Below are 18,925 nucleotides of genomic sequence, written 5' to 3' on the forward strand. Positions count from 1 at the left end.
CTGGAGTTCAGTGGCATGATCTCAGCTCACTGCAACCTCCACCTCCCGGGTTGAAGTAATTCTCCTGCCTCAGCCTCCTAAGTAGCTGGGATTACAGGCATGCATCACCACGCCCAGCTAATTTTTGTATTTTTAGTAGACACAGGGTTTCACCATGTTGGCCAGGCTGGTCAAGAATTCCTGACCTCAAGTGATTTGCCCACCCTCCGCCTTCCAAAATGCTGGGATTACAGGTGTGAGCCACTGTGCCTGGCAGTTTCCTTCCTTTCTTATGCCTTGGATGAGTCCCTTGACTTTTCCAAGCCTTGGTTTCCTTGCTGGGAAAAGAGGAATTATAGCCGGAATCAGGGGATGGTCATGAGGGTGAAATAAGATCATGATTAGGGCAGAGCCTCAGGGGCCAGGCTGCTCCTGCTGTATGCATGAGTCAAGGTCTGGAGGGCGCCTGAGCCTGCATGCATGGCCAGAGGGGCGGTGGGGAGCCGGCAGGGGGGTGGCTCTCCAGCAGTGTTCAGCCCTCCTCCCTCCAAAGGTTTTGTTTCCTGGAGGGACCCCAAGAGTGGCTCCTGGTATGTTGAGACCCTGGACGACATCTTTGAGCAGTGGGCTCACTCTGAAGACCTGCAGTCCCTCCTGCTTAGGGTGAGTGCTGCCTTCCTCTGCAAAGGAGAGGGGAGGCTGCTGAGGGGCAGCGTGTCCTCCTGGGGCTGGGGATTTAGGGGTGAGCAGGGCAGGCCCAAACCAAGGGTAAAAGGTAGTAGACTCCTGCCTCTGAGCCTTGGAGTCGGCACTTTTGTGTCTCTTTATGAGAGGCATCCTGCCTGTGGTGACGTTTGCCCTTTATTCAAAGAGTTGCCTTCCCTGTCTCCTCCAAGGTCCCCAGGTTGACACCTCCCGCTCCTCCACTGATGGAGCTGGTCCTCAGTGCCAGCGCAGGATGGCTCTGTCCAGACTCTGAAGGCGGGTCATGGGCCCCTCCCTATATCCTGTGGGCATCATGTAGTCTTCTACTCTTGACCCTCAAGAATTGTGAACCCCTCCTTGTACATCGCCTTCTCAGGAGGCCCCAGTGAGGAAACAGATAGGGAAGGGTGGCCTGATAGGCCCAGTCCTACTCCATGGAAACCCGACTCAGAGCAGTTGCTTCCTCTGAGGGTCCTGTGGCCTTGTGGCTGCCTTGGGAGGCAGCACGTGTGGGCCCCTGCTGCTCTGCTCAGGTATTCATGCCACGAGAAGGGGCTGCGGGGCTGGGGCCACTCCTTGCTCCTTGCAAATATTTCAGTCTGATTTGAACTTTATGAATTTGGAAATTTTGAATTTTGAGTTTTTTAAAGGTAAAGTTGAGGTGCGTGTTCTTTAAGCCCTCCTGCTCAAAGAGGCTGCAGTTTGAGCTGTTTTTAAGGTGCAGGTTGAGTGGACATTCCCCCCAGCCCCTCTTGAATTCTTCCTTCAGTCCACAGAACTGAACTCACAGAGCTCTCCATGGTCATGTCTTACAGGTCGCTAATGCTGTTTCGGTGAAAGGGATTTATAAACAGATGCCTGGTTGCTTTAATTTCCTCCGGAAAAAACTTTTCTTTAAAACATCATAAGGCCAGGGCCCCTCACCCTGCCTTATCTTGCACCCCAAAGCTTTCCTGCCCCAGGCCTGAAAGAGGCTGAGGCCTGGACTTTCCTGCAACTCAAGGACTTTGCAGCCGGCACAGGGTCTGCTCTTTCTCTGCCAGTGACAGACAGGCTCTTAGCAGCTTCCAGATTGACGACAAGTGCTGAACAGTGGAGGAAGAGGGACAGATGAATGCCGTGGATTGCACGTGGCCTCTTGAGCAGTGGCTGGTCCAGGGCTAGTGACTTGTGTCCCATGATCCCTGTGTTGTCTCTAGAGCAGGGATTAACCTCTGCACTACTGACATGTGGGGCCAGGTCACCCTTTGCTGTGAGGCTGTCCTGTGCATTGTGGGATGTTCAGCACTGTCCCTCGCCTCAATGCCAGTAACGCGTCTTCCTGAGTGGTGCCAAACAAAAAGGTTCTCAGGTGTTGCCAAATATGTCCTGGGGTATAAAACTTTCCTCGCCTGACAACCACTGGTCTGTAGGGATTTTTGGCTACACACAAACCAGTATCTCTCATAGATCAGCAAGCCGGGGCCTACTAGAGTCTGAACAGCTGTAATCTATGAATTCTAAGTGAAATTTTAAAAATTGTTAATTTTTCCTATATTGCATTAATTTTAAAAAATAAATCTGAGGCAAATATGGACTCTCTTTTGCCTATTTCTTCCCTCATTTTGCTCCAACTCTTTCTTCTTCCTTACAAAAGAGACTTTTGCTTTTTTCGAAACATTTCCCCATGTTTTTCTGGGGTCTCGCTATGTTGCCCAGGCTGGTCTCAAACTCCTGGGCTCAAGTGACCCTCCAAGTAGCTCTTACTACAGGCGTGCACCACTGCACCCAGCCCCATTTATTCATGTCTTATTTCACTTGATCCTTATCCCATCCCAGGAAGGCAACAAGGGTGAGAACCCTGTGCTCAGGGAGGTTAGGTCTCTTGTCCAAGGGAAAACGATTATCCAGAGAAGAGACCTGGCCAGAACCTGGGTCCCCTGAGTCCCAGCCGTGCCTCCCATGTGCCTTGCTTGCTGAAGCACCCCTGGACTGCAGTGTGAATGTGCTGTGCAATAGTGACACGCTGGGCTTCCCCACAAGGTTCCACCCTGAGGTCTTTTAAGCTGTCCTTATGCCAGCCTATTTCTTGTTTTTTTGGGCCTTTTTTTTGGAGATAGGGTCTCACTCTGTCGCCCAGGCTGGAGTGCAATGACGCAATCTTGGCTTATTGCAGTCTCGACCTCCTGGGCTCAAGAGATCCTTCCACCTCAGCCTCCTGAGTAGCTTGGACTACAGGTGTGCACCACCTCTCCCAGTTAATTTTTGTATTTTTAGTAGAGACAGAGTTATGCCATGTTACTCAGGCTGGTCTTGAACTCCTGGACTCAAGCGATCAGCCTGCCTTAGCCTCCCAAAGTGCAGGGGTTACAGGCTTGAGCCATTGCGCCTGACCTATTTCTGGTTCTTAGGGCCCTGGATGTTAGGATGGATTTCTGAATTAATAATAATAATAAAACCCTCATCAAGATGTGATTTGCATAGTTGTCACTTTATATAATATTATTTTCCTTCTGTGACCTTTCCAAGTCTGAAACAGTCCCAGGGACTTCTTTTGGTTAGTTATTTGCAATCACCTGCAGGACACACACACAAGAAAATCGTCAGGTTCACATAACCGCGGAGCTGTGCATGGCAGTTTCCTGTCTTTGTTCTCCTGGGCTAAGCTACTCAAGTGAGTCACAGGCAGCCCACACTACAGTAGCTCCTGCCTGAGGAGTTCAGATGATGTTTCGGAGAAAAAGATGCAATCACAGCTTTTCATTGACCTGTTAGGGTCTTCCTGTAAAGGGGGTCTTAGCCAGGAGTCCTGTGTGGGCTTCAGGTTAGGGGGCCTTCGAACCCCCTAAAAATTATATGCCAAATGTGCGGATGGCATATTTTTAGATTTCATTTGTTTCTCATCAAAACTGCTGTTTGCAAGGCAGTTATGCACTGTGGTTGGGGCTATAACTGTTTCCAGAGGCTGTTGATCAGTGTCTGTTAAACTTTTTTTTTTTTTTTTTTTTGAGACAGTCTCACTCTGTTGCCCAGGCTGGAGTACAGTGGCATGATCTAGGCTCACTGCAACTTCTGCCTCCCAGGTTCAAGCAATTCTCCTGCCTTAGCCTCCCGAGTAGCTGATATTACAGGTGTGCACCACCACGCCTGGCTGAATTTTTTGCATTTTTAGTAGAGACAGGGTTTCACCGTGTTGGCCAGGCTGGTCTCGAACTGCTGACCTCAAGTGATCTACCCGCCTCGGCTTCCCAAAGTGCTGGGATTATAGGCGTGAGCCACCGTGCCCAGCCTGTTAAACATTTTGATATGCCAACTTCATGATCCAGTGTTGTAAACGGCAGGAGATCCAGCTGCTACAGCACAAATACTCAAACCAGTATGCAAGAATTATGTCCAAGGATGTTCATTGTACAATGTAAGAGTGAAAAATAGGAAACATGAAAGCTGCATTCATTACACTCAAACTATGGAATACTATTTAGCTGTTCAAAAGAGTGACATGTATGTACTGACATGTAAAATGTGATAAGGTGTTAAGTGAAAAATAGCTGCAGAACAGTATGAAGACTCAGATCCTAGTTTTTGCTTAGAAGACAGTGTCTGTGTGTGTGTGTATATAGATAGATAGATAGATAGATAGATAGATAGATAGATAGATACATATGCACATAAAGTTGAGAAGACCACACACCAAGCTTTTAACAATGATTGGCAGGGCAAAGTGGCTCACGCTTGTAATCCCAGCACATTGGGAGGCTGAGGTGGGCAGATCACCTGAGGTCAGGAGTTTGAGACCAGCCTGGCCAACATGGTGAAACCCCATCTCTACTAAAAATACAAAAATTAGTTGGGCATGGTGGTGCACGCCTGTAATCTCAGCTAGTTAGGAGGCTGAGGCAGGAGAATTGCTTGAACCCTGGAGGCGGAGGTTGCAGTGAGCTGAGATCAAGCCACTGTACTGCAGCCTGTGCAACAGAGCGAGACTCCATTTGAAAAAAAAACGAAACAAAAACAATGATTACCTCTGGAGAGTGGAATTGGAGATGTAAAATGAGGGGGGACTTCTACTTTTTTACTTGATACACTCCTGTATTCTTTTAATATTTTTACAAAGAGTATGTATTACCTTCTGGAAAAAGAATAAAAACTAAGGATTGCTGGAGTTCATGTGTGACTGTCATTCAACTGACATTTGTTGAAAGGATGAATGGCCCAGGCCACTTGTCTCCTCTGCTTCTCTGCTCTTATCTTTTGCTTGTACTTCCTGACCTTGGCTTGTCACCTGTCTGGGTTTATCCAGGCAGGTGCTCTCAGGCACCCCCAGGGCTCTAGTGGTACGTGACTCCAGGCTGCACACACTGTGTCCCTGGGTTGGGGCCACTTCAAGGTTTCACTAGCCCCTCTGCCGCTGCCAGGGACAGCCCCCACCCAAGGACAGCTGGTTGCTTGGCTCTCCCCCTTCTGAAACCCGTTACTGGGCATCTGTGCCTGTCCCGATTGCTCTCCCATGAACACAGGGCCTCTGCCCAGCTGCCTTGGGAGGCGTGCTGCCCCGTGGATCCCTGCTGCCATCTGGCCATGCTTTGGGATCTGGCCTGTTCTGTTGTGCTTGTGTCTGTGGCTGGGAACAGCTGATGCTGGGAACAGCTGATGCTGGGACAACAGATCGGGACAATTGCCCCTGCCCCTGCTTCAGGTCCCCAGGATGCTGCCAGGACCAGCTGCACGGTGACTCCCACAGCAGCTGGGGCTGGAAAACGGTCTTAGGATTTGGCTGAGAAAGGCCCCTAAGCAGCCTTTTGTCCAGTCAGTCTCAGGCCAGGCTCCTTTGACGTGCATGGCGCCTCCAAAGGTGGACTCAGATGGGTTTTTCCCAACTTAGATATAAGAAGCCCCAATTAATGATTAATGGCTACTGTCTTTTTGATTTTTCTTTTTTCTCCAACAAACTTTTTTGGAATTTCTGCCTGTGACCACTTGTTGGCAAAAGGATGCCAGCAGACAGACAAATGAACAAGGAGCTGGCAAGAATCAATGGGAAGACTTGGAAGCAGCCACCTGCTTATTTTGACAGTTTAGTTTTCTCCCCTGACCACGTGCTTATGGCTGCAGTTTCATATTTGGTTTTATAAGTGTCAGTTTAATTCAATTTAACACTTCTCTGCAAATTAAACTTAGTGAAGTCAGATGCCAGCTTTCCCCTTCTTTGGGGGCTCTGCCATGAATACCATAACTCCCTCTTGCTCTAGTGCCTAAAAATGTGGAGGTCTAGTTCAAGTACCACTTTACAGAAGAGCAAACTGAGGTGGTCCCTAATTGGCACAAAGTATCCGCCTCTTCTCCCCCAGCTTCTATTACCAGGCATGGTGTCTCCTCTGCTCTCTCCTGGGCTCCCCTTTCTTGTGACAGGGTTTCCTCTTCTGGCTGCTTTCACCTACTTCTGTGTGTATCCATGGCTGCTCCTTAATATTTATGCCAACTATTATTATTTTCAGAGACAGGGTCTTGCTATGTTGCTCAGGCTGCAGTGCAGTGGTGCGACCTTGGCTTACTGTAGGCTCCACCTCTTGGGCCAAAGCGATCCTTCCACCTCAGCCTCCCAAGTAGCTGAGACTACAGGCATGCACCACCATGGCTAATTAAAAAAAAAAATTTGTAAAGACAGAGTCTCGCTATGTTGCCCAGGCTGCTCTTGAACTCCTGGGGTCAAGCAATCCTCCTTCCTTGGCCTCCCAAAGTGCTGCGATTACAGGCATGAGTCATGGCACCTGGCCTATTATTTTTAATAAATATTTTTAATGCTTATTGTTATAAAAAATGTGTGTTCATTGTTAAAAAGAATTTGAGCTAGTGTGGAAGCTCACAGGAGACAGCTCTCTGAGTTTACATTTACAAGACAGGGGGACCAACTCAGCTTTATTTGCCTGGGATGTTCCCAGTGTAAAACAGGAAGTCCCGCATCCTGGAAAACCTCTCAGTCCTGGGAAAACTGGGATGGTTGGTCACCCTACAGAATAGCTGGAGGACCCTTGAGGGGGGCTAATTTCCAATAATTAATGCTATGGGGGTCTCAAAGTATAAGGGTTTGGGTTTTGCAGATATATACCCATTTATAGCACCGGATGGTAGAGTCTGGGCCACACACAAATACACAAAAATAAAATCATTCCTGTGGAACTCACTCTTAACATGCCTGAGGAGTGTCCAACGTCTTTGGACAAGGCCATACTCTCATGTTCCTTTTCACTCAGCTTTACCCACACGGAAATTTTGGGGACCCATGGGGGACTCAGCAGTTGCCAAGGTCTGCAGCCTCCTCCAAGGGGTTCCCATCTAGCTCTCAAGAGGAAGGAGGGGGTTCTCAGTTGCCAGGTGGGCATGGCACTCCCGAGGCTGGGTGAGCAGGGCAGTGCCTTGGGGCTCAGGGCTGCTCCGGTTCTTACCGAATTGATCCAGTCGTTGTAGTTGGAGACCCGCGTGAAGATGGAGGGCTTGTAGTAGTAGTTGCAGCCAAGGACCGACGTGAGGCTGCCGATGCCATGCACCTCCCACCGGCCATCAGATGCCTGACAGTTCAGTGGCCCACAGGAGTCTCCCTGAGGAAGGCCAGAGTTATAGGGAGTTAAAGTGGGAGGAAGGGGCTGCCCATTGGAACCATTGTTCTCAATGCATTTCTATTGTTCTGCTGCAGGTCACTGTCCTCGGAAGCTGGCCCTTTTCATAGCTCAAGGTGGTACCATAATTCCAACAAGAGCCAACACTTATTCTTCCTTAGAGCTGAGCTAAGCATGTTCTATGCCTCATCTCATTAATCCTCACAAAATCCTATGAGGTAAATATTCGTAGTATCCCCAGGCCACGGAAGGGGAGAAACTGGAGTGTTGAGAGGTTGGGACTTGCCCAAGGTTGCACAGGCAGTTTGTAAAGGAGCTGAGGCCACATCCCAGACTTCAGCTGCCAGGCTCTTCCCCATTGGTTCCGTCTTCCCGCGGGTGGTCTATGTGGGCAGAGTGTGTAGGGCACAGTGTGATCTGAAGGGCATGTGGATCTCCTTCCTACTCCATCCCCACTTCACTGCTAAGTCCAACACAGAGCAATTCCTGGTGGTTAAGACACTGTCTCCAGGAAGGTTTCCGTGGCAGCTACCTGGAGGGGACACGCTGCGCCATTGATGAGACTAATTCAACAGAAAAACCAGAAGTCATCTTAGAAAGGCCTTAAGCCAGGGAATACTTTCCTTTGGTTCCCTTCCAGCATAGAGGAAAGGATACATAATGACAGTCATGAGAGACCTTGATGAGACCCAGGGAAGGACTTCCCAGCAGTGAGATGGGTGGACACTACAAGGAGAATCTCAAAACATCTCAAAACAAGAACAAACAAGAACAAGGTCAGGTTTTTTTTTGAGTTTCGCTCTGTCACACAGGCTGGAGTGCAGTGGCACCATCTCAGCTCACTGCAACCTCCGCCTTCTGGGTTCAAGTGATTCTCCTGCCTCAGCCTCCCAAGTAGCTGTGACTACAGGCACCCACCACCATGCCTGGCTAATTTTTATTTTTAGTAGAGACAGGGTTTCACCATGTTGGCCAGGCTGGTCTCAAACTGCTGACCTCAAGTGATCCACCCACTTCGGCCTCCCAAAGTGCTGGGATTACAGGCGTGAGCCACTATGCCTGGCCAAAGGTCAGGTTCTGATATATCTGGTACCATTTCCGGGTGCTTCTGCCAGGAGGTCGGAGGATGGACCTATGGAGGGATGGTTTTCCATAGCCTCTTCCCATCCCCAGCCACATTTTGTCATGGAGCGGGGCCCTTGATTTTTGGTACTCACGTTGCAGGTGCATATCACACCATCACCCCCAGCACAGATCATATTCGTCTTCATGGTGCTGCCCCACCAGGCAGAGCTGGAGCAGGTGGCATAGTCCACAACCAGCAACCGGCCCTGCTGCAGGTCATCAGGGAGAACCCTGTTGGCTGAATGAGACCAGAGAGAAGTCATTAGGGACGCAGGGACTCCTGAGAACAAGGAAGTGGTGGACCCCTACTGGATTTCCCCTGTTACCGTCTTCCATCCATTGCAACATGGGAACAGCCATGTTTGTCTATACTGTGTCCTCACATTTGATTGGTTAGTGTGCTGGCCACTGGTGATTGGTTCAGCAGTGAACACCTAACTCAAGCTAAGCCAATGAACTCCCTCCCCTGAGATTTTGAGATGGGGACTAAGAGATTCCGGTTCCAGAGGATGCAAATCTTGGAAGCTGTTGTCAATGGCTGACATTTTCTTCTATGTGCAGAAGAATGAAGTAGACCCACAAAGAAAGAAATTTCTCAGTGAGTGTTTCCTGAGTTTCTCACAGGCTTCCAGCCCCTGATTCTAGTCTCTTCCTGACGCCTGGCTATATCTCTGCCCTTGGGTTGAAACTTTTAAATCCTTATAACAATTTCCCTTTTTTTGCTGAGCTAGCTCCATGGCTTTCTGTCACTTATCTGAAATAAGAAAGTGAGCCTCCTGGCAGTTAGAGCCCCCTCCTTGGGTGTGGTGAAGGGAGGGCTTTCATAATGGCCCCCAATGACACAGCCACCATCACCTCCATTACTGTTACCACAGCTATGAGTGGCAAGGATGAGATTAACATAATTTTTCACTTGCTATTGAAGCCAAGGGAAGTTAAGCGTCGGCCAGGCATGGTAGCTCACCCTGTAATCCCAGCAGTTTAGGGCGCCAAGGCAGGCGGATCACTTGAGGTCAGGAGTTCGAGACCAGCTTGGCCAACATGGTGAAACCCCGTCTCTAGTAAAATATAGAAATTAGCTGGGCGTGGTGCACATGCCTGTAATCCCAGCTGCTCAGGAGGCTGAGGCAGGAGAATCGGTTGAATGTGGGAGGCAGAGGTTGCAGTGAGCAGAGATTGCGCCACTGCACTCCAGCCTGGGTGACAGAGCAAGACTCTGTCTCAAAAAAAAAAAAAAAAAGCTTTTCGCTTAAGACCATTCTAATTAATAAGTAATTAACACTTGTATAACATTTTGCAATGTGTGATGCATTTCCACCTTTCACCTCTTTTAGTCTTCACCAACAGTGTTTCCATTTTACAGATGAGGAAACTGAGATTGGGAAGTGGCTTGTCCAAGGTTTCACCGTGACCGACAGAGCTGGGCCTAAAAGCCAAGCATTTGGATGCCTCCCCACTCTCACTGTCTCAGATGAAATGCACCTGCCCCAGGGTTGTCTGGGGAAACAAACAGGAGGTTGTGCTTGTATCTTAATAAGCATGAAATGCCTTTTCCACCACCGCTCACCGCAGGATTTGATGTGTCCTTGTGTTTACAGATAAGCCAGTCAAGAGGGCAATGGGAATTTATTTGAGGGTACGTATGTGGATGTACCCCTGGAAAAACATGTCATTATACTTATGGGTTTATGTCATTAGGAAAAAATGTCATAATGTCATCATCACTAATAATGTCATTACGGTCATAAGGTCATTATCACTCATCCCTTCCTAGAATCTTCCAAACCTCTGGTGATTTCACAAGGGAAGGGCGGGAACTCTGTTCCTCTTGGTGGCTACTGTCATTGGATCTCTGACCCTTGGAGTCTATGTCAAAGAAGACCCACCCTCAGCCAGGTTCTCATTAGCAAGACCAAATGGCACAGGGAACAGCTTTTGCTATGGGGCATGGAGGGTCTGATGAGGGCTCCAGGGGCCTTTGTGGAGCTCCAGAGACCTCAGGTCACAGAGGAAATGCTGTTCTGAACTCTAGCCTTGGGCCACACAGAAGATGTCACATGATCTCTGTAACTTTCTTTCCATCATAGGGACAGTGACAACAACTAACACACAGCACCTACCACATGCCAGGCTTCCTGTGGATTATCTCCTTTAATCCTCTTGACAACTCTGTGATGTAGGTGGTATTATTATGCCTTTTTTTTTTGGAGATGGAGTCTCGCTCTGTCCCCCTGGCTGGAGTGCAGTAGCGCAATCTTGGCTCACTGCAACCTCCGCCTCCTAGGTTGAAATGATTCTTGTGTCTCAGGCTCCCAAGTAGCTCGGACTACAGGCGCACAACACCACACCTGGCGAGTTTTTTATATTTTTAGTACAGACGGGGTTTCACCATGTTGGCCAGGCTGCTCTCAAACTCATGACCTCAAGTGATCCGCTCGTCTCGGCCTCCCAAAGTGCTGGGATTACAGGCGTGAGCCACCGCGCCCAGCCAATTATTTGCATTTTACATATGAGAAAAGTGCAGCATGGAGAGACCTAGTAATGTGTCCAAGGTGTCACAGTCATTAAGTGGGAGAGCTGACATTTGAACCCAGGCAGACATCAGCCTATGCCATCCTGTCTCTCCAAGGCAGCCACATGCCCAGGATAACATGTGAGGTGAGAGGCCCTGGCCGGACAGGGGTGACATCACCTCCCTTCTCTCCCAGGCCTGGGGGGCTCCTGGCTCCCACTTACTCTGCAGCCTTCCCCAGCCCGTGACGTAGCAGGGGTAGTTGTTGGGTAGAATGGTGCCAGCAGGAGGGAGGCAGGCCAGCTGGATCTTGTCGGTGAGGGAGACGGGGTTAGCCAGTTTGAGCAGGGCAATGTCGTTCCTGGGTGAGTGTGGAGGCGGAGCATGAGGACCGGGTTGACTTTTCCTGCCCTGTGGGCTTTGGAGGGCTCGGAGACCTTGTCATCTTCCCTGTACGTTACCCCAGGTTGCTCTGACCGGCAGGGCCCACAGGGCATGTTTGAAAATGCAGAGGGTCGGCCAGTCACGGTGGCCTGTAATGCCAGCCTGTAATGCCAGCCTGTAATGCCAGCACTTTGGGAGGCTGAGGTGAGTGGATCATGAGGTCAGGAGATCGAGACTATCCTGGCTAACACAGTGAAACTCCGTCTCTACTAAAAATACAAAAGATTAGCCGGGCCTGGTGGTGGTGGGCACTTGTAGTCCCAGCTACTCTGGAGGCTGAGGCAGGAGAATGGTGTGAACCCAGGAGGCGGAGCTTGCAGGGAGCTGAGATTGTGCTACTGCACTACAGCCTGGGTGACAGAGCGAGACTCCATCTCACAAAAAAAGAAAAAGGAAAAGAAAAAAGAAAATGCGGAGGGCTTTGTTGAAAGGGGGAAGGCAGAAGAGATTGTGTCCTACTCCAGGGACAGTCACAGGGTTGACAGCACTGTCTCTGTGTCCCCAGGACTTGGCATGAAGTAGATACACGCTCAGCGGACAGAGGCCCTGCAGGCGTAACTGGCAGCAAACCCAGGTCACTCTGGGCAGTCTTTGCTTCACCCTCCCCAGGTCACATCCCCACCCCAGACATCTTTGGAGCTGGTTCCACATCTAATAGGCCAGAGCTCCTTTCTCTTCCCTATAGAAAAAGCAGAGGGGGTGTGGTGGGGTTGAGACCTTTGCCTCTGTGAGACCCCCATCTGTTCCCTGACAACCTCACCCCCAAGTGCACCCAGATAGAAACGAACCCTTTGGAGACCTGGTCGGAGTTCCAGTCCTTGTGCACCACAATCTTAGACACACTGACGGCCAGCGAGCCGGACTCTGCAACGTAGAGGTTGTGCCGGCCCAGCCCCACGCGGTAGATCCCGGAGGAGCTGGGAGAAAGGGGGCCCAGGGAGAGGGTCACCTCCAGAGGCCTGGCTTTGAATAATGCTAGGGATAGACCCAAGTAACTGGCTGCTGCATGAGCCACTAGATGGGACTTGGGGATCTTTCCTCCCCTGGGACAGTTAGTTATCATAGGGCCTAAAGTATATAATGTAAGAACTATGATCATATAATAATCGTTACTATACTAACTATAAACTACAATTTAAAATTAATGTTGTAATAGCACAAACTCTATAGTATTACGGAGGAATGAGATGAACACAGAGAAAACAGGAGTCATTTGCCCTCAAGGAAATTTTCAACCTTTTATTTTCAGATGGGGAAACTGAGGCCCAGAGAGGAGTAACTGGTCCGGAGTCCCACTGTTAGTGAGAAATCAGAACTAGAAGCCAAGACTCCTGACTGTAGGCCTCTATTAGTATCCCCATCACCTCCTAGAGCTTATTATAAATCGGATGGGAGAAGGGATCACTCCTTGTAGGGAGTCACACTGACCCAGCAGAAACTCCGGTGAGTTCCAGCTGTGATGAGCAGAGGTCACAGACAATGAAGAGGATAAGTGAACAACATTGCAGAACTTTGTGGGCCTTTATAATTTGTCTGCAATTCAGAATTAGCTTTCATTGAGCACTTAATAAGTGCCAGGCACTTTAGCAAATCAATTGCTGAGTCCACACTAAATTCTGTTACTCCATTTTCTGCAGGTGATGGTATTGAAGCTTTGAGAAGTCAGTTAAGTTGTTCAAGGGAACCCAATTCCAGATACTGAGGCCACATGTAGTTTCCCCAAGAGGGCAGAGATTGGGCCTTCCCCTTCTCTTCATCCTCCCTCAGTGCCTGCCTGGCACAGACACTCCATCCATGCCATGAAATGACCCATGGGTGGGCCAACACACTGAACCGTTGATTGACTACAGCTTGTGTCTCTGCCAGGCTAGTGGTTATTTGCGAGGTTCCTTTATGTAGCGTGGTTCAGGCCATTTGAGCCCCCAGCTCAGAAATGAGCACTGGCTGGTGAGCAGGCCAAGCGCCCAGGGAATGGCAGTTACCTGATGCAGTGGGCAGCCGTCAGGACCCAGCTGTTGGCTATCAGGGACCCTCCGCAGGTGTGGTACCACTGGCCATTGGAGCTGTACTGCAGGGAGACCTGGGGAGAAACACAGGTCTGTGGCTGTGGCTGAAAAAGCAGGGCCTCCCTGCACTCCAGTTTCCCAAGAACGGGGCTGGGACAAGGGTAAGGGGGAGTGAGGCACTCACCTCAGGTACACAACTTAAGGGGCACCCAAAACAGCCATGAAGATAAAAAACATTTTAATGCAACCTATAGTAAAAAAAAAAAAAAAAAAATCAGGCCAGGCATGGTGGCTCATGCCTGTAATCAGAACACTTTGGGAGGCCAAGGCAGGAGGATGGGTTGAGCCCAGGAGTTTGAGACCAGCCTGGGCAACGTGGTGAAACCCCATCTGATATGGTTTGGCTGTGTCCCCACCCAAATCTCATCCTGAATTATAGTTCCCATAATCCCCATAGGTAGGGGGAGGGACCTGGTGAGAGGTAATTGAATCATGAGGGTGGTTACCCCATGCTATTTTCGTGATACTGAGTGAGTTCTCATGATATCTGATGGTTTTATAATGGGCCTTTCCCCCTTTTGCTTGGCACTTCTCCCTGCTGCCACCGTGTGAAGAAGGATGTGTTTCCTTCCCCTTCTGCCATGATTGTAAGTTTCCTGAGGCCTCCCCACCCATGCTGAGCTATGAGTCAATTAAACCTCTTTCCTTTAGAAATTACCCAGTCTCAGGTATGTCTTTGTTAGCAGTGTGAGAACTGATTAATACACCGTCTCTACAGAAAAATACCCCAAAATTAGCCACTGGGTGTGGTGGTGCATGCCTGTAGTCCCAGCTACTCAGGAGGCTGAGATGGGAGGATTGCTTGATCCTGGGAAGTCTAGCTTGCAGTGAGCTGCGATTGCACTGTGCTCAGCCTGGGTGACAGAGTGAGGCCGTCTCCACAGGGGACGTCCTGTCAGCTCTACCTTGAGAATTTGTGGAGTGGTTGCTACCCTTTGGTCACTACCTCAACTGCGTGTCACAATCACCCTCTCTTCTCGATGATCACTCTAGTCTCCCATCTCTTCTCCCCATTCCCACCCACATTTTCTCAACACAGCAGCCAGACTGATCCTTTTTGAATGGAAGTCACATGACTTCTCTTCTCTGCTCAGACTCTCCAGTGGCTCCCCCTTTACAGTTTGCAAAACTTAAAGCTGTCTGATGACCTGCTAGGCTCTCCGTGGCCTCTCTGACCCCATAGGCTCCCACTCTCCTCTCCTCCAGCCACACTGACTTCCATGCAGTTCTGCACATACACCAAACCTGCTTCTGCCTCAGGGCCTTTGCACTGGCTCTTCCTCCTCCCTGGAATATTCTTGCAAATATCGGTGTAGCTCTTTCTTTCACTTCCTGTCAGTCTCTGCTCAAGGTTGCCTTCTCCATGAGGCCTTCTGTGACCACGCTATCCCAAACAGTGTGCACACACACATGTGTGCACGCTCATGTACATATGCATACACAGACACACTTGTCTCTTTCCCCTTACTCTGCTTTACTCTTCATAGTATCTTTCATTTTCTGGCATGTTATTAGTTTACCCATTCAGTTGTTTATTGTCTCTTCCACTTTATTTTATTTTATTTTTTGAGATGGAGTCTCCCTCTGTCGCCCAGGCTGGAGTGCAGTGGCACGATCTTGGCTCATTGCAACCTCTGCCTCCCAGGTTCAAGCCATTCTCCTGCCTCAGCCTCCCCACTAGCTGGGATTACAGGTGCCTGCCACCATGCCCTGCTGGTTTTTTTACTTTTAATAGAGACGGGGTTTCACCATGTTGGCCAGGCTGGTCTCCAACTCCTGACCTCAGGTGATCCACCTGCCTCAGCCTCCCAAAGTGTTGGGATTACATGTGTGAGCCACTGTGCCTTGCCACCTCCTTGTTTTTAATTAGCCACTGGGCATTTCTCGTTTTTGTGACATTAAGGGGCCTTAGATGAACTGGCTTTTAAAAAGATGCTTAAAATTGGACCAAGTGAAAAAAGACACTTAAAAGTATCTACTCCCCCACCCCAATTTAAAAATGTGCTGAAACCATCCTACAGATGGGAAATTTCGTCCACGTAATACGTATTATTTGTGGCCAGCAAAGTGTAGCTAAAAGAACAAGCACTGAACCAGATTTGAATCCTCATTCCCCCCGGGCTAACCCAGTGCCTTTGGGTAATTCTGTAACCTTTCCAAGTCCCAGTTACCTTCTCTGGAAATGGGGAACATAAGCCACTGTGCAGGGCTCTCAGGGTGATTAATAACTGTAATTACAATAGCTGGCTGGGCAGGATGGCTCACACCTGTAAGCTCAGCACTTTGGGAGGCCGAGGCAGGTGGATCACCTGAGGTCAGGAGTTTGAGACAAGCCTGGCCAACATGGTGAAACCCCGTCTCTACTAAAATCCAAAAAAATTTGCCGGTGTGGTGGCACACATCTCTAATTCTAGGTACTCAGGAGGCTGAGGCAGGAGAATTGCTTGAACCTGAAAGGCTGAGGTTGCGGTTAGCTGAGACTGCGCCACTGCACTCCAGCCTGGGTGACGGAGTAAGACTCTGCCTCCAAAAAAAAAAAAATGCATTAAAATATTATTCCTCTTGGCTGGGTGTGGTGGTTCACACCTATAATCCCAGCACTTTGGGAGGCCGAGGCAGGTGGATCACCTGAGGTCGGGAGTTAGAGACCAGCCTGACCAACATGGAGAAACCCTGTCTCTACTAAAAATACAAAATTAGCCGGGCATGGTGGCGTATGCCTGTAATCCCAGCTACTCCAGAGGCTGAGGCAGCAGAATCACTTGAACCTGGGAGGCAGAAGTTGTGGTGAGCTGAGATTGTGCCATTGCACTCCAGCCTGGGCAACAAGAGCAAAACTCTGTCTAACCAAAAAACAAAAACAAACAAACAAACAAACAATATATATATATATGCCTCAGCCTCCCGAGTAGCTGGTATAACAGGTGCCCGCAATCATGCCCGGCTAATTTTTGTATTTTTAGTAGAGGCAGGGTTTCACCATGTCCAGGCTGGTCTTGAACTGCTGACCTCAAGTGATTCACCCACCTTGGCCTCCACAAAGTGCTGGGATTACAGGCCTGAGCCACCATGCCTGGCCTATCATGGACAGTCTCTTAATCAAAGAGCAGATGAATGAACGCTGGCCTCTCTAAACACAGTGACTGCTGCATAGGTCACTCTGAATGCTCAAGGCTAGTGGGCTGCTAGTTGCTCCTCCTACTTAAATTAGAAACTCATCCTGGTTCAGCTGGGTTTGCTCCTAAAGCAGTTTATATCAATTATGTTTGCAATAGTGAAATTTGATTAAATATGTAACCAATGAAATATGAGTTCAGAAAGAGAGTTGTGAAACAAAGTTAAATGCTTGGAAGAGACTGAATACCATGATTCCTAAAAAATTGCTCTTGAATTAGTGTCTTTGAGGAAACAGAAAGATTGGGGGAAAAGTTGTAAAAGTCGGGATGGGCTCGTAACTCAGATTGCTTTATGAAGATCTCAAAGTTATTGCTCTGCTTTAAAGAAATGGACTCGTAGATGAGATATTATGGGGCATGGTTTATATGAAAAAGACAGTTAAAAACAAAAAATTGTTTACATAGTCTAAAATAAAATGTTTACAGCATATATGATTTAAAATAATTTCTTTATAACCAACTTTTCATTTACTCAGTCCCAATTACATCAGATAAATGAGATTTTACTATATTTGTTTGCGTCAATGTAAACTTTACACATTTCTTTTGAAATTCCCACCGTTAACGCGTCTTAGTAATTTGTACCTGTGCCCCACTCGGCAGTTTAGTCTTAATATCACTATTATATCAACTTAAGAAATATTTATTTTCCTTGGTAACATTGATTTGCCTGTAGTTAAAGATGAATCTGCATGAATAGCACTGATTGGTTCCTTAAAGCAAGGAATATTTGCATAGGTAGTCTTGAATGGTTCATAGGATAATGGTACATTTGAAAGCAAGCCTCTGATTGGTTAACAGAGTAAGACTATAGTTGTAAATTTGTTTATGGGCAGTGGGGAGGGGACAGCTCCTTACTGCAGCTGGAGGAGGCACCTCTCCCTCCACTCCCAAGGTTGGCCAAGGCCACAGAAATGTATCTTTTTTTTTTTTTTTGAGATGGAGTCTCTCTTTGTTATTCAGGCCGGAGTGCAGTGGTGCGATCTCAGCTCAATACAACTTCTGCCTCTCAGGTTCAAGTCTTTCTCCTGCCTCAGCCTCCCGAGTTGCTGGAATTACAGGCGTGCGCCACTGTGCTTGGCTAATTTTTTATTATTAGTAGAGACGGGGTTTCACCATGTTGGCCAGGCTGGGCTCAAACTTCTGACTTCAGGTAATCCGCCCACCACGACCTTCCAAAGTGCTGGGCTAACAGGCATGAGCCACTGTGCCCAGCCGGAAATGTATCTTATTGGTGAAGTTTCCTGTGCTGCTCTCTGAATCCCATCAATCCTAACTTTGCCAGCACAATAGACTCCATGGTGGAAGGGCAAAGGGGGGATGTAAAGGGAGTGGGGCAGGGACAGGGGGAAGTACAGTGTGGTCAACTCACCTGCCAGGGCCAGCTGTTGGGCCTCGCTTCTTCACCTCCAAGCATCCTAGACATATCAGGCGGGTAAGTGGAGACCCCACAACTGAGGGCTGTGAAAAGACAAAGGGTCTTGAGTCCAGGAAGCAGCGACCCACACAATGTAAACTATACATGCTGCATTCTGAACCCCCAAATAGAAAACCCTTGTTCTAGAAGGATCCCAAGAGGTCATAAAATCCTTCTGTTTGCTCCAATTCTTTGAAACTCCATTTTGGTTTTCTTATGATTATAGGTCTGAATGCAGTAGGGGTTGGGTGGGGGCGAGAGGGGAGGACAGGAAGATCCCATTTCCAGCCCCACCAGGGGATGGGAAACCAGTGGCTCTGGGTGACAGGACTTACCTCCAGCCACCAAAGTGGACAGCAGCAGGGTCCTAATCATGGTGTGTCCGTGGGAGTTCTGTAAGCGTGGCCCTGGATAAGGCCCTGGTTTTATGAGCAAACTTATCAGTGAGAGATACACTAGGAGCACGCAAGATGGGGATTTTCTCAAAGCCCAGTGGAAAAAAGAGCTTGTGTCCAAATATTTTTTTTTTCCATTTTCTTCCAACTGTCACCCTAGAAATACTTTGAAAAGATGTCAAGGGTAGATATTGGAATATGAGTTCCATCTGTTTTAAAGAGATTATGTTGTGTATTAGGGAAGGAAGAAAAATACTAATTGTTGGTCCTTGGAGTTGTGTTTTCTTTTCTTTTCTTTTCCCCTCCCTGGGTAAGACTGAGGAGAGGAGTTGTGTTTTCTTTCTTTCTTTCTTTTTTTTTTTTTCTTTCTGAGATGGAGTCTTGCTCTGTCACCCAGGCTGGAGTGCAGTGGTGCTATCTTGGCTCACTGCAACCTCTGTCTCCTGGGTTACAAGTGATTCCCCTGCCTCAGCCTCCCTAGTAGCTGGGATTACAGGTGTGTGTCACCATTCC

General features: G+C 48.6%; 2 protein-coding genes across 3 annotated transcripts in view; one reads left to right on the forward strand and one right to left on the reverse strand.

Annotated features, from left to right (window-relative positions):
* CASP9 (caspase 9) overlaps nucleotides 1–4,825 on the forward strand; it is a 34,880-nt gene extending 30,055 nt beyond the window's left edge. For both annotated transcript variants that reach the window (XM_055385180.2, XM_019011435.4), the window contains exons 8-9: nucleotides 533–642; nucleotides 1,500–4,825. In XM_055385180.2, the coding sequence (XP_055241155.1) occupies nucleotides 533–642; nucleotides 1,500–1,592 (203 nt within the window). In that variant the 3' untranslated portion in view covers nucleotides 1,593–4,825. The remainder of the gene's footprint in view (nucleotides 1–532; nucleotides 643–1,499) is intronic.
* Nucleotides 3,222–18,392, reverse strand: LOC101137272 (chymotrypsin-like elastase family member 2B). The gene is made up of 8 exons (XM_055370479.1): nucleotides 18,312–18,392; nucleotides 17,973–18,116; nucleotides 13,341–13,438; nucleotides 12,147–12,275; nucleotides 11,139–11,275; nucleotides 8,495–8,640; nucleotides 6,846–7,259; nucleotides 3,222–3,239 (listed from the first exon to the last, which is right to left on the reverse strand). The coding sequence occupies exons 1-8, from the start codon at nucleotides 18,390–18,392 to the stop codon at nucleotides 3,222–3,224; spliced, it is 1,167 nt and encodes a 388-aa protein (XP_055226454.1).
* Nucleotides 18,393–18,925: the final 533 nt, after the last annotated feature.

This window comes from Gorilla gorilla, chromosome 1 (genome assembly GCF_029281585.2).
Source record: "Gorilla gorilla gorilla isolate KB3781 chromosome 1, NHGRI_mGorGor1-v2.1_pri, whole genome shotgun sequence".
In the NCBI taxonomy this organism is placed as follows: Eukaryota; Metazoa; Chordata; class Mammalia; order Primates; family Hominidae; genus Gorilla; species Gorilla gorilla.

What these genes read in the sequence shown, in the direction of transcription:
- LOC101137272 (XM_055370479.1), bottom strand. Translation starts at nt 18,392, where the DNA reads ATGATTAGGACCCTGCTGCTGTCCACTTTGGTGGCTGGAGGTAAGTCC. An exon ending in CACTGGTTTCCCATCCCCTG is followed by an intron (nt 18,117 to 18,311) that starts GTGGGGCTGGAA and finishes CAGCATGTATAG; the next exon opens with TTTACATTGTGTGGGTCGCT. An exon ending in GTGTGATATGCACCTGCAAC is followed by an intron (nt 7,260 to 8,494) that starts GTGAGTACCAAA and finishes GGCCTTCCTCAG; the next exon opens with GGAGACTCCTGTGGGCCACT.